This window comes from Eumetopias jubatus, unplaced genomic scaffold, assembly GCF_037043125.1.
Source record: "Eumetopias jubatus isolate StellerSeaLion01/CBP00866 unplaced genomic scaffold, mEumJub1_p1.0 scaffold_4, whole genome shotgun sequence".
Lineage (NCBI taxonomy): Eukaryota > Metazoa > Chordata > Mammalia > Carnivora > Otariidae > Eumetopias > Eumetopias jubatus.
The window spans coordinates 75,462,227-75,477,068 of NW_028274810.1; the positions used below are offsets into that span (position 1 = coordinate 75,462,227).

At 52.1% G+C, this 14,842-nt stretch overlaps 1 protein-coding gene across 1 annotated transcript in view; it reads right to left on the minus strand.

The window, feature by feature from the left end:
- Nucleotides 1–7,752: 7,752 nt before the first annotated feature.
- The window catches only part of KCNQ4 (potassium voltage-gated channel subfamily Q member 4), a 53,196-nt gene continuing 46,106 nt past the window's right edge, over nucleotides 7,753–14,842 (minus strand). Inside the window, exons 12-14 of the mRNA XM_028123208.2 lie at nucleotides 12,775–12,906; nucleotides 10,418–10,547; nucleotides 7,753–9,882 (exon numbers count right to left, since the gene is read on the minus strand). Coding sequence (XP_027979009.2) covers nucleotides 9,670–9,882; nucleotides 10,418–10,547; nucleotides 12,775–12,906 — 475 coding nt within the window. The 3' untranslated portion in view covers nucleotides 7,753–9,669. The remainder of the gene's footprint in view (nucleotides 9,883–10,417; nucleotides 10,548–12,774; nucleotides 12,907–14,842) is intronic.

The window sequence follows — 14,842 nt, forward strand, 5'->3', positions numbered from 1 at the left end:
GTGCCAACGGGAGATGAGCTGCAATACCCCACTTTGCTCAGGAGGTGGCAGCACCACACCAGGTGACACCACCAGGATCAACACACTGCACAGAAGTGTATTTTCAGGGAAATGAAGCTTAGTTCCTCCTGGAGCACCAAAGCTTTGGGGATTTTCACCATCTTGGATGAGAGCCTTGAGCAGAGAAAACTGAATGGGACTTTGGGTTCAAATCCTGACTGTCACTTACCGGCTGTGTGACCTTGAGTAACTGGCTGTGTGATCTTGAGTAAATCCTTCTTCCTGGTTGACAAACTGGGGATGATAACAAGCCCAAACCGGCATCTCGGGTCACTGGGCATCCCCAGATGAGTGTGGTTGTGTCTGATGGCCTTGTAGACAGATTCAGGGCAAGGGTGGGCAGTGGGGGCTTGGAAGCAGGGGGAGGGGACCCCGACCGGACGCGGCCAGGGGCATGCCTGTGATCATACAAGGACTGGATGGAGCAGTGCTTTGGGAGTCAGAAAAGCTGGGCTCAGACTCTGCAGATGAGGAAACTGAGGCTCACAGAGAGGAAGAATGACTTTTTCACGCTCACAGCCCTCAAATAGGCAAAGGCATCAAAACCAACACTTGGAAAGAATTTTATTTTTAAAAATATTTTTAAAGCATTGAAATTGTACCATGGGAAAATCAACTCTGTGGGACTTTTTTGCCACTGCAGGGTTTGTGTTTTCTACTTCTACACTTACGACTTCTGAAGGTGTCCTCTCCTCTGGTTCTTGTTTAACCCGCACATTCTGGGAAAGGCCCTGCGTCTACTCTTTCCTCCCAGGGATGACACAGGGCACGTTCAGGACCTGAAAGAAGGAAGACCACCCAAGGACAAACCTGGGGGTCAAAAAACTTGGGCTCAGCTCTAGGCTTCTCCCTGGATTACTGGGCCTCAGTTTCCCCATCTGAAAAATACGACGGTTGGACCAGCCAGCCCTGGGAGGTTTGGCAGTTCTGAGTTTTTATGAAGGCTTTTGCTTCTCCTTGAGCTTCCCTGACCACTCCTCCTAAAATTGCCTCCCCTTAATGCTGCCACCATTCCTGTTTCCATTTTCTTGACTTCAGAGCACTTACGCTCTCTGAAATTATCTTGTTTGGCTTTTGTTTAGTTTATTTTCTGTCTAGACAGTAATCTGCTGTCTACTTTATGTGAGCAGAGACTTTGTGAGTTTGGGAGAGCCACAGTGACCTTGGTGCCTAAAAGAGTGCTTGGCACGTAGCTGAGATGAACAAACAATTGTGGAATAAATGAATGAAGGGCAGAGAACACAGCCCCTTACTCTCCCAGTCCCGGAGTCTCCATTTCTCAAGCCGTGGACTGCTCAGCCCTGCCACACCTCTCCCTCTTCCAGGCATGCCGGTCCTAACTAATGGGCCCTCGTGGTAGGGTGTCCTGCCCCCAAGTCCAGCCTCCTTCCTGGCTCCAGGCTGGAGCTGCAACACCAAGCCAAGGTCTTTACTGACGCCTTGTGGCCATGGAGACATATAACAGGGACTGGGAGGATTCCCAGGTGGGAGATGGTCAATCTCGGGGGCCCCGCTTCCCTCCCTGCCTGCAAACCAGCACTGACCCATCACCTGGGTTCCCAGGCTGGGGCAGGGGGCTGGTGATGGCTGCATACAAGAAGCAGATGCGCTTCTTGCCCTCCAGGAGCTGAAGTAACACCTGGGGCAGGGGAGGTAGGGGACGGGTCATAAGGGCCAAGAGAGGAGCTAGGGGAGAGTCTAGCGGGAGGGAGGACGAGAGGTAAGGATCCAAGCCACCCAGGTTCTGAGCAGGCAGGGCAGCCTGGGTCTTGATCCTCAGGATCCTCCCCAGGGTAACTGTTTCCCAGCAATCTTCCTCCTTTCTTCCAGGAAGTCCTCCATGTCTCCCACCCACTTCAGAGGCTGTGTGGGCAAGAAGAAGAGGGAGGAGGAGGAGAGTCTGATGCCCACAGAAGGCACTGGGGCAAAAACAAAGATATGTAAGGAGAGTTTACAGAATGTTCTGCTTTGTGATATGCACTGTAAACCTTTGACCTCGCTGCTTCTGGTAAAATCCACCTTACTAGCTGTTTTAATCAGGTCTTGCTGAGATGATGCTGTGAAGCAAGCAAATCTAAAATCTCAGTCAGTGGCCTAAAAATCAGGTATCATTTCACACCCCTGAACCTACAGGTCAACTGCAGTTCAGCTGATATTGTCTGGGTCAAGCTAGACTCCTGACTTTGAGACTGGTTCAGGTCTGCCCCGCCTGTCTGCATTCTGGACTCAGGATGAAGGAACAATAGCCATCTGAGTCTTCTCATGGCGGAGGAAGGAAGCGCCAAGAGGCTCGACAGAACTTGCCATGCCTCTTACGGCCTTACCTTGGAACAAGCACACTATCCTTTCCCCCCACATTCCGCTGGCCAAAGTAAATCCCATGGCCAAGTGTAAAGTCACTGCGGTGGTGGAGTGGATGTCGTGGTGCTCAGATCCCTTCAGGGCCTGTGCACCCATTCTCCAGCTGCTGGCTCACAACTATCACCCACTGGGGATGGCCCCTGGCCATAGGGAACTGCCTCACCCAAAGTCATGCCCTCCCAGGGGCAGCTCATGGCCAGTGATCGCCGAAGCATGGAAACAAAGGCCTGCCTCCTTCCCTTAATTTATTAGGCACAACCCTGAAGGGCGACCTGAGTTCCAGAGCTCCTGAAGGTCAGCAGATGCCTCAGTGGAAATTGCATTACAGATTAATTTCTCCCTCTGCCCCGTCCTGCCTTCCTGACATCCCCACAGAGGCATCTCCTGAGAGCACTCCCCAGTGAAGCTGCTGCCCACCACTCAGTCTCAGGCTCTGTTTGTACGAAACCCACTGTAAGGCAGGTAGGGAAGTATACGCCACCCAAAGGTAGCCATGGCAACGATGAAGGAAGAAAGACTTTCAGACAAATAATATAATCTACTACAATGGTTAAAGAATGCATCATGGAGACAGATCTGATTTATTTTGGTTGCAACTGAATGCTGGGCACATGCTCAGTGTGTATGTACTGATTTTCTCTTTTATACTGGGGTTCCAAGTAAGTTATGTTGTAGCAAATGTTCTGGGGCTTAAAAAGAAGGGCACCCAGTCTGTAGCATTTTTTATTGTAGCCCCAGAAAACTCATACGCCAGGCTAGTAGCTTTCACAATCCTGTTGCACACACGAGGTGGGTGGAAGGGGGAAAGTGTGCCCCCCAACTTCTCAGAGGGAAAACAAAGTTACTTCAGCAACTGGAACTGTCCAAAGTACATCAAATAAGCTATCTAAATTGGGAAATAGGTAGCATGGGGGTTTTGGATCTGCAAGAGTGTAAAAACTGCAACAGATTCAGAGCACCCCACATGAGCTAAGCAGTCCCAGGCTGCTGGGTACGGCTTCTGAGTCAGAGCCTTTAAGAGGCCCTCCGCTTCTGTTTCTGCCCTCTCAGCATGTGAAGAAGCCCAGCCGGATCTACTGGAGGATGATAAGCCACATGGAGCAAACACAAGCCATCCTGTCCATGGACCAACCAGGGCGCTGACAGGGTGCCCGTGAGTGAGGTCATCTTAGACCATCCAGCCCCAGCCAAGATGCAACCACATTAGTGATCCCAGGTGAGACCAGCAGAACCACTCAGCTGAGTCCAGCTCAAATTGCTGACCCACAGAATCAAGAGCAAATAAAATGGTTGGTGTTTTAAGCTATTAAGGTGTAAGGTGAGTTGTTACATAGCAGTTGATAAATGACACACCAAGCTAAAATCATATCTGCTCGCAAGGCCATATTTGATGACTGTTTGGGGACTCCCATAGCCACCTGCAAACCCTCCTTGCTGAGCCAGACAAACTCAGAAGATAAAGAGCGGCGTGTGCATTGGGTAATTGTGCATCTGTTTCCCCCAGGGGCTGGATGACCTCAGGGCCAGAACTGGGCCTCCTGCGTCTGTTCATCCTGTGTATTGTGCTGAGCCAAGACCTGACATACAGCAGGTGCTCCATAGACATTTACTCAATTACGGAAATGCTGTGGGACTTGTCTAGCTTAACAACATCTCCTGCTCGGATTTCTGCAGCAGTCTCCAACTGGGAGCACCCAGGCTTGCTCCCTCAAATCCATCTTCCAGCCAAGGAAGAAAACTTTCTAAAATGGAAATCTCTCCTGGTTTAACCCCTGGTTAACATCTTTAGTTGGCCCCCAAATGCCCTCACAGTTAAGTCCTATCTCTTTGGAATGATTTATGGAATCATAAACCTGCAGACCTTGACCTTCTGTCTAATTCCCATCTTGCACCACTTTCTCCTTTGCTCTCTGGACCCACCGCAGGAACTTCTTTCTCTTCCTTTGTACCACACTCTCTGGTGCCTCTGGACCCTTACACATGCCACACTCTCTAGCTGGAATATTCACCACCACCAAGTTCCCAAGCCTGGCTAAATCCTACTCACCCCTCAGTACATTTGGTACTGGATCAACACTGGTTTCTGGGCAGTGGCTGATGGTTTGGCTGCATGGTCAGCAACTTAGCACAGAATCAGAGGACTTGGGATGAGGTATTCAGATGGACTTTCAGAAATGGCCACAGAGTGTTAAAGTATTTCTGTCCCATGTGAAATCTCACCAAAGAGTATCCATGGCAGGGGAGGCTCTTGATAATCAGATGGCTAAGATGGTGCATCCCATAGACACCAGTTGGCCTCTTTCTGCAACTCCTCCAGTGCTGGCCCAACATGCTCTTGCACAGTGTGGTCATGGTGGCTAGAATGGTGACTACTTACAGGTTCAACAAAATGGACTTACCCCACCAAAGCTGCCCTGGTTAATGCCACTGCCATATGTCCAGTCCACCATTGGCAGGGACAAACGTTGAATACCCAATAAATCATCATTCCGTAGGGATTCATCTAGCCCCCTGGTGCCATTTGATTCCTTGGGTCCTTCCCATCATAGAGGGCACAGTGATTTATCCTCATTAACACGGCCAAAATGTACAGTTCCAGGAATCAATAGTGTCTCTCACTGTTACACCGAATAACCCACAGGATTAGTTTCTTGTAGATGCCATAACAAATTACTATGAACTGGGTGACTTAAAATAACAGAATTTATTGTTTCACAGTTCTGGAGGCCAGAAATTCGCCATCAGCTTCACTGGGCCTAAATCAAGGTGTCAGCAGGGCTGTCCCCCCTCCAGAATGCTAGGAGAGAATCATTCCTTGGCTTTTCCAGCTTCTGGTGGCTGTCAGCATACCTTTGCTGTGGCCACGCTCCTTCAGTCTCTGCTTCTGTCTTCATATTGCCTCCTCCTCTTCTCTGTGTGTGAAATTTCCCTCTGCCTCCCTCTCTTAAGAGGACATTTACAGTTGGATTTAGGGCCCACTGGATAATCCAGGATTATCTCCCCATGTCAAGATCATTAACTTAATCACATCTACAAAGATCCTTTTTCCTTATAAGGGAACACTTACAGGTTCCAGAGATTAGGATCTGATATCCTTGGGTGTCGATTATCCAGCCCGCTATGCCCACTCACAGAACTTTTGCTTCTTGTCCCCACAGTGTTGGGCTCCACTAGTTTGGAGGTCTTTGTTCTCAAAGGAAGGGAAGAAATAGTTTTCATTGAATTGGAAGTTGAAACTTCTAACTGGCCATTTTGGACTTCTCACACCACTAAACCAGCAAAGAAAGAGTTACCGTACCGGCTGTCTGACTGGTCCACTTCACCAAAGGGAAATTGGGATGCTGTGCACAGTAAGGATGGGGAGGACTGTGTCTAGAACCCAGGGATCCTTCGGGCCCCTCTTAGTACTTCCTAGACCATAGTAAAAGTTAGCAAAAAGCTTTGGCACCCCAAACTGTGCAGGACCACGGAAGATTCAGACCCTCCAGGATTAATTATGGGTCGTTCCACCACATAAAGAACCCCAACTAGCTGATGTCCCGGCTAAGGGCAATTATAGATGAAAGAATGACAAATACATACACACACACATTTACCCAATTAGCAAAAGATATATATTTTGTATATATACACTTACTCCACTAATAAGTATCTATCAATTATGGTACTGGGACCAGTTACCAGAAGGAGGTGTCCTGCACTTATGCATATTTTCTTCCTTGCTTGGTGTGTGTGTGTGTGTGTGTGTGTGTGTGTGTGTGTGTGTGTATTGTGTACTAAGCATTTAGTTTCCTCCTCCCTCCTCCTTCTCCCCTATTATTTTATAAAAAGATTGTAAGTGATTGCTAACTTTACAGTTTACTGTTTAGTTGTAGGTGGGCTTCTGACTGATTTAGAGGAGTAATTAACATCATCCAAACATGGATTCAATGATGAACTCCTGGAGACAGATACATCTATTGGACAGTGGGACTCTATTTGGGGGGAGAGGGTTCGTGTCTTCATTTATATGCAGGGTAGCGTCATCGGATTAGGTGGAGGCTACTGTTATTATACGGAGGTTCAACTGTGTGTGGAATGATGTATATGGATACTGAGTGCCCAAAGGGGTGGACTGTACCAGTTATGAAGCTACTGTCTTTTAGTCCCAAACCCAGCCTTCTGTACTCTGCTCTAGGATCCTGAGGCTGGGATTCTGCAAACCACATTACCTTTGTTGGCTGGCCTTGACGATAGGGGCATTGGGGAAAGGTTGGAAGGCAGGAGGAGTGGAGACTTCGTTCTTCCTTTGCTTGTAAGTTTATCGGCGCAGCCTAATGCCAACAGTTGACACCAGGCTTCAGCTGTTTTCCTGCACTCCCAGACGAGCTTCACCGTATCCCCTAAGAGGTACCAGCGCCAGCCAGCCAGACCCCCTTTTCAGATTCTTGAGCCCTAGCACTACAGCACTCCCGCAATCAAGCCTGTGGGTTCTGCTAACCCCAACCTCTCCCCTATATTCCTGCAGCCTTAAGAGAGACAGCTGTTGCCTGCAAGGACCCCCTCTCAGCTATCTCAGAGTTCTTTTTGCTCTTTGAGCCCCCCTACAGCAGTGTAATCCAGCCCCTTTCGTAAATTCTCTTTGTTGAAAACCTAGACTAGTTTCTGTTTTCCTAAGTGGACCCTGACTGACACAAACTATTAGGAAACTGGTACTCACTTTTCACTGGGGCCCTAAGCCAAGAGCAAGTAAATGTGTAAGTGCCAGGGGTCATCGTGAGAGGTCAGCCCGCCTGAAGGGGAGGCGGAGACAGAAGGCAGATCCCTGACGTGTTATGCACCTAGCTCTAGCTGTGCCGAAAACCATTCTATCCACCTGACAGTTTAGTTATCCGGGCTAATAGGTTCCATTTTCTTTCTTTCTTTTCTTTCTTTCTTTCTTTCTTTTTCTTTCTTTCTTTCTTTCTTTCTTTCTTTCTTTCTTTCTTTCTTTCTTTCTTTCTTTCTTTCTTTCTTTCTTTCTTTCTTTCTTTCTTTCTTTCTTTCTTTCTTTCTTTCTTTCTTTCTTTCTTTCTTTCTTTCTTTCTTTCTTTCTTTCTTTCTTTCTTTCTTTCTTTCTTTCTTTCTTTCTTTTCTTTTCTTTTCTTTCTTTCTTTTCTTTTTTTTCCTTAAGCTGTAATGCGTTAGGTTTTTGTTGTTTACAACCAAAAGAATGCTGACTAATCCAAATTTCTTCATCCCAACCCCCAGATCAGGTACCCCACCCCACCGCCACTGAACAGCCAAAAGCAACCACCTCCTACTGAAAACTTTAATGAAACCAATAAGTTAATAAGTTAACAAAGTGAGGTACTTGCATATCCAAGAACTGGGTTGGTGGGGGGACCTTGATCATAGAAGGAGGGAGGGCTTCATCCCAAATCTCCTTTGGTCATAGGGTAATCCCATTCTCCTGCCCCTCTCCACAGCTCTCTCTCAGAGGGGTTAGAGGGTGGCTCTCTGGGGGACAGTGCAGTGCAGGTGAGGTGAGCCAGGACAGGCTCCATCCAGGGCATGATGGTCACATGCAGAGGGTATGTTGGGGCAGAGGCTGGGCACCATGGGGCTGAGCAGGATCCAGCCCCAGCCCTGGCGCTGGTGCATGCAGGTCCCCAGTCATGAGATGCAGGCAGCTGGGCCTGAGCCCCTGGTTCCCTGGCACCTCACAGAGGGTCACCATCGGTCCACTACCCATCACGCTCCTGCTCCCTGCATTGGCTTCGCAAAAGAGGGTCAGAAGGGTCAGGATACCAAAGAGGTGCTGGGGGCCTGGAGTGGAGGGGGGGACGTCTGCCAGTATGGGGGGCTGCCAACTGAAGTGAAGAGTGAGGTGCAGAAGGCGGGGAAACAGAGCTTGTGAGTGTCAGATGCACAGCTGGTGCCTGCCAAGTAGGAGTGGCTAGATGCATTAATATTCTCTCAGGGAGGGAGAGTGACTAGGAAGGGGGCAAGTCTAGTGGAAGCAGGCCTGATAACCACCCTGGAGAAGGGCCTGGGGTCTTTCCAGTGCTGTCCAGCCCCCAGTGGTCTAGGCCTGAGCTGTGCTGTAGGGACACCAAGGAGGGTCCTTGGGGGCAGCAGAAGCAGCAGTTAGGGCTCTTGGACCAGTGAGAAGTAGATGTTCTTGAGAAAAGGGAGCTGGTAAAACTCAGAGGTGAGGCCTAGAGAGGCCTGGGGTCACTTCAGAGCTCCCTCTCCTACTTGGATGGAGTGGCAGGCTTCCTCTTAGTGGACGTTATCCTGCAAGGCCAGGCTACCGGCATCAGCTGCAGAGGCCCCAGGAAGGCTGAACGGCTGTGTGCACACATCTCCAGGTGTGTGTGATCGTGTGTGTCAGGGAGTGTGAGAGACTTTCTGCATGTTCGGGGAAACTTTGGGTGACCATGGGAGCACTGTCCATGGGAGATTTGGAGGCAAAAACAGAAACTTGTGCTATAAGGTGTCTGGAGGGCCAAGGAGGGGAGTGGACATCCAGCAGGAAGAAGGAGCCCCTGGGAGGGGACACCTGCGAATGGGAAGAAAAGCCCAAGCACTGCCCTTGGGGAGGCAAGGGAGAAACAGGCCCCATGCTGGGTGAGGAGCAGGTGATAAGCCAAAGAACAGGGATAGGGGTCATGGCCAAGCAGCCTGAGACCAGCTATTGCTGGGGGCCCATCTCCAAGGAGGGAGGGGCAGAGGGACCCCATGGGGGTCCCCAGAGTTGCATATTTAACATAGTTTGCATATATGGTGCCCAACTGCCTTGTGGCAGGGTCCTATGCTTGTGGGTACCTATGGGCACCTTGGGCCCACCCCCAAGTGGGGCGGGGACTTGGCGGGAGGGTTTCCCTGCTCTGTCCGAAGGGCGGGCCAGAGACCTCACCTTGCATAGCTGGAAGCTGGGTCAGGGCCCAGGACCCCAGCGCCCCACTCCTGGGACAGTGCCCCTGCCAGGCGGGCCATGCAGGGCCTTGATGGAACGGGCAGGGCACTGGGGGTCTCAGAGGCCGCGGGGCAGCCCCTGCTGCTGCCTCCCGTGCGGCCTGGCATCTCACGCTCCTGAGATGGGGCGGGTCGCTGGCACCCCCACGGCGGGTATCTCGCCCATCCAGACAGCTCAATACTGCATGTGGCCTCTCTCCCCGCAAGGGAGCAAGTTCAAGTAAGAGAGGAGTCCGGAGGCCTCAGAGGGCGGGTCCGAGCGCCAGGCCCAGGGGCTGGCCGTGTGCTGCCCCGCCCCTGAGAAGCCCCTCAGTCCATGTTGGTGCTGACAGAGCGGGAGATGCTGAGCGTCTGTGCGGAGACGGAGATGTCCTCGTGGTCCACAGGACTGTGGTAGTCGGAGGTGATGTCGGGGTCGAAGAGCGGCACTTGCACGGTGCCCAGGCTGGCCGAGGTGCCAGAGCGCAGGCAGCGCGAGTAGAAGCCCAACAGCAGGTCCAGCTTGTGCTCGATGGACTGCACCTGGGGGCGGGGCGCAGCTGGAGGCGGGGCTTGGGAGCTTGGGCGGGGCTTGAGGAGCGCGGCCAGGAGGTGGGGTTTGGCCGGGAAGGGGCGCTTCTGGGAGACGCGGCTCCTCCCGCAGGAGGTGCGACCGGAAGGGCGGAGCTTGGCCGGAGGGCGGGACGAAGGTGGGAAGCTGGGGTTCATTCTCGGAGGGAAATTTAGTTGTGATTGGTTAGAATAGTCCGGGAGCTAGAGACAGACTCCTGAGGCGGGCTTACACGGAAGGAGATGAAATTTAGAACGGGTTTATCTGAGACCACAGCCACCTGGAGGTGGGGCTTGGCAGGAGCGGGTGGGTTTATCGGGGTCGTCGAGCAGGAGTGGGCGGGGACCAGTGGGGCCCCGGACGCGTGGGCCCTGGTCAGGCCTCCCTGGCCGGTGTTCTGGGCTGTGGTTCTGAGAAGTGCACCCTCCCTGTGCCCCGCGGCCTTCCGGAGCTTCTCGGTCGACGACCAGCTTCCGCCATACGAGCGAAACTCCATCCGATACTCACCTGCTTCTCCACCTTGACTACGCGTCCCATCATACTGATCTCATCCACTGCCTCCGTGTCAGAGGGTCCCTTGTCTCCCTTCTCTCGGGCCTTGCGGTCCCCCGGCCCCCGGCCCACAATCTGGTCCACCCTGTGGAAGAAAGTAACTATCAAAGGGCACAGACACACGCCACCCGTCCCTCCCTCAAGAACACCAGGTTTGCCTGCTGAAAGGGGAGACACAGCCTGCCCTGGTGGGAGGGGGCCATTTTGCCCTGACAAATGGAGACCGAGATGGATGGAGGGGCCGGGCCTCTGCTTTGCGGGTTTTCCAACTAGCCGAGCAGAGCGCCCGCACACAAGCATGACAAGTAAAGCAACTGTCTGGTGGGAGGACAGGTGGGAAATGGTGGACTGGGAAAAGAGACCCAAGTGGGAACGTGAGTTATAAGGTGGACAAGGGTGGAGCTGGTCCCACCTTATTTTTCTGATCTCCCTTACAGCGTGATTCTTGAAAGCGTTTATCTCTGCCCACTGTCTCCAATTTCTCGCCTCCGTTTCTCTCTTAAACCTACTCCAAGCAGGCTTTCATTCCCACCATCTCACCAGAACTGTTGTCAAGATCCCAAATGACCTCCATGTTGCTAAATTCGATGATCAACCCTCAGGCCTCGTTATACTTGACCTTTTAGCAGCACTCCAGCACTCGGCACATCTGATCACCCTTCTTCGGGCGCTTCCTTCATGCGGGGGTCGCAAACACTACCTTCCCCCGGTTCTCCTCCTACCTCACTGACCTCTCCTTCTCACTCTCCTTTGCTGGTTCCTCCTCTACCTCCATGAAACACTGCAGGACCCAAGGCTCACTCCTGGGACCTCTTTTCTCTATGCACTCTCACTAGGTGCGGTCTTCAGCTCCAGATTTGCAATTCCTCTGCACACTGTTGACACAAATCTGTATCTCCAGCCCACAGATCTCCTCCGAAGTCCACACTGCTCAGTCTTAACTGCCAGAGCAACACTCCCTATAGATGTCCAATGGGTTCCATAAACCAACACCTCCCAACTCACCTAAGCCAAACCTGCCGCACTTGCCTTCTCGGTGTCAACAAATGGCAACTTTTTCCTGTTGCTCAAGCCACAACCCTTGGCTTCAGCCTTGACTCTCTTTTTTTCTCTTATACCCCATCAGAAAACCCTGTCAGCTCTACCTTTAAAATCTATCTGGAGTCTGCGTACTTCTCCCCACCCCCACTGCTGCCACCTTGGTCCAAGTCCGCATCATTTCTTGCCTGCACATCTGAGGCAGCCTCCTGACTTCCACCCTCGCTCCCTTATAGGTCATCCTCAGCACAGCACCTAGGGTGCTCCTTTAAAAATACACCTCAGATCTTGTCCATCCTTTGCTCTAAGCTCTTCAAGGCTTGGATCTCCCCCTGGATGAATGCCAGCGTGTGTGCAGTGGCCCACGGGGCTTTATACAGTCCAAGTGCCATTCATCAGGCCAGAACAGACACGCTGGGCTCCTTGCTGTTTCTAAAACAACACCCCAGACTCCTGCCCAAGCCTTTGCTCTTGCCGTTCCCTCTGAAAACTCTTTACTTAAATAGCCACAGGGCTGGTTGCCCCACCTTTCTTCTTGTTTTTCTCAAATGTCACCTTCTTAACTATTTAAAATCACAAACCCCAACACCCTAGCCCTTACGTTTCTCTTTAGCCTTGATCATCACCTGACATCGTCTAGCTTCCATCTTATTTATCATCTGTTCTCTTCCACTAGAATAAAAGCTCCATGAGGGCAGGGACTCTTGCCTTCCAGAGTCCAGAGCCCAGCTGTCTGGCAAGTAATAAAAGCCCAATGACTATTTCTTAAGAGAACAAGAGAATGAATGGGCAGTGAGAATGCAGGCCACAAGAGGAGAAGGGTGAGGTGTAGGTGATTAGGGTCTTGGTGCAAGAATTCTTCCTATATGCTGGGTGGAGAGAAGAGGTGCGGGAGGGTTCCAGAGGCAAGAGGTGGGCAGCATTGAGGACAATTTGCCCAACCCCTTGGGAGATGGGAGATCATTAATTATTTTAATCCTATTATTTTAGGACCAGGAAACAGTCATCTAAAGACGTCGCTCGAGGAGTGAAGGTTAGTAGGGTTCGCACAGAGGACGTGCGGCTGGGTCCTTCTTCAGGCCTGCCCGGTCAGGCCTCAGTGGCGCGCTGCAAGCCAGAAGCCTTGCCCAGACCGGAAACTCCAGCTCCCGCCGCGGCCCCTAGGGGGCGCTCGCGGCCCCGTTCGGGCGCGGGCGGGAGGGAGGTAGGGGAGTTCGGGGCCCTCAGTCCTCGCTTTGGGGCTGGGGCCTCGGCCTCACTGCCGGCGCACCCACCGAGCCTGCAGGCTCTTGATCCGGCCCAGCATGTCCAGGTGCCCCGCCGAGTACTGCTCGATGACGTCCTTCACGTCGTATGGTCGCAGTGTCTCCTTAAATTTCCTTTTGGCCACCAGGAATTTCAGGATCCTGCCGGGAAAGGGGGTCTCGGCGGGAAGGGATTCTTTTCCAGCCCCTTCTCCATCCCTTTGCTAACCTTTTGCCTAGCACGAGGGCACCTTCTGCTTGGGTGACTGCAAACAGCCTCTGCTGGGTCTCCCAGCCTCCCTCCCTCCCCACCACGGTCCACCCCCAGCCCCCGGATGTCTCTTTGGTATTTTTTTTTTTTTAATGTGCCTAAATCTACAGTAGCATTAGCCTGGGAGCGCAGGGACCGGGTCTGGTTTCTTCCTGCTAGCTGGGACACAGGGCAGACATCTGTGAACACTGGTGATCAAGACGGCTTGGGGGAAGACATTTTGGCATTCACTCCACAAATGCTTGTTAGCATCACTGTGCTAGACCCTGGGCACCCAAAGAGGCATCAGACCCAAACCCTGGTCTCAGGAGCCCTGTTCTGGAGTGGGAAACAGGACACACAATTATGGGGTGATGAGGGCCATGTCAAGGAATGGAGACAGTGGTCTGGGATGATGAGAAGGAGGGTCTCAGCTGGGGAGGGCAGAGGACAAGTCTTGAGAGTGATACTTTCCAAGGGCAAAAGGGGGATGAAAAGAGGCTTTCTGGACACAGACAGACATGGAGGCATGTGAGTGAGATTGTGTTCAAAGTAGCCGGGACAGAATGTAAAGCTAAGGGGTTGATCCACCTGGGGAGGTGGGGTGGCATATAAGAAGACAGAGAAAGAGATTGGCCTTGAAAAGCAGGCTGGCGGGCAGGGGAAGGAGGTACTCTGAAGAGTCCCGAATCCCAGGCAGAGATTGGGCAATGGGCGGCTGGGGTGGTGGGGAAGGGTTTCCTCTGCGTTAGCACGATCGTTCTGCCCGCCTGTGTGGAGAGAATGCTCCGGAGAGGCAGAGTTTTGGGCAGGACGACCAGACCCAGGGGCTGGGCCTGAGCTGGGAGCAATTCAGGACTAAAAGGGACTTCAAGGGTTCTGAGTCTGAGTCCAGAATAATTCCCATGGCTTAGGCAACGGGGTGGATGGTGGTGCCACTGCCTGAAATGGGAACAGGGAGGAAGAGCAGGTCTGGGGCATGCTGGGTGTGAGGGATCTGTGGCGTGGCCAAGGAGACCTGACCTGGGCCAGGTGGCGGCTCGGGCGATGTGTTCCAGAAGCTGGTCACTTGGAGGAGAGAGACAGCGTGTGTAAAAAGGGGGTGGGGAGAGGCCTCAGACTCTCTGGGGAGTGGCAAGGGGCCCAGCTGACTCTGATTTTACAAGGAACACAAAACAAAGAGGCTTGTGGGTAGATGCATCAGGCAGAGAGGAGAGGAGTTGAGCCTGTAAGGCCTGGGGGTAAAGGGAGTCTCTGGAGCTATAGAGCTGCAGGCTGGAGACGGAGTCTAGGCCAGGACTCCACGCCAAGAAGCATGGGGGCCAGAGCCATGGCTAAGGGGCTCAGGAGACTCTGGCCCACTCTTGTCAAGGCAGGGAGACAGCCAGTACAGGCAGCCTGACAGGGACTTGCAAACTTGTTTGACCAAGACCCACCATAAGAAATACATTTTACGGGGCGCCTGGGTGGCTCAGGCAGTTAAGAGCCTGACTTGATTTTGGCTCAGGTCATGATCTCAGGGTGGTGAGATCCAGGCCCGCAGTCTTTGGACTCCACACTCAGTGGGGAGTCTGCTTGGGATTCTCTCTCTCTTCCTCTCCCTCTGCCCCTCCCCCTGCTTGTGCTCTCTCTCTCTCTCTCTCTCTCAAATAAATAAATCTTAAAAAAAAAAACAGAAATATGTTTTATATCAGAAGCCAGTACACACACACACACACACACACACACACACACACACACAAACTGAAACGTAGGTTTCATCAACATTATTTGCCCTTCCTATGGGGGAATGCTATTTTCTATTCTATTCCTTTTTGTTATTGCTGTTAAATGCTGACCATGGCCCAC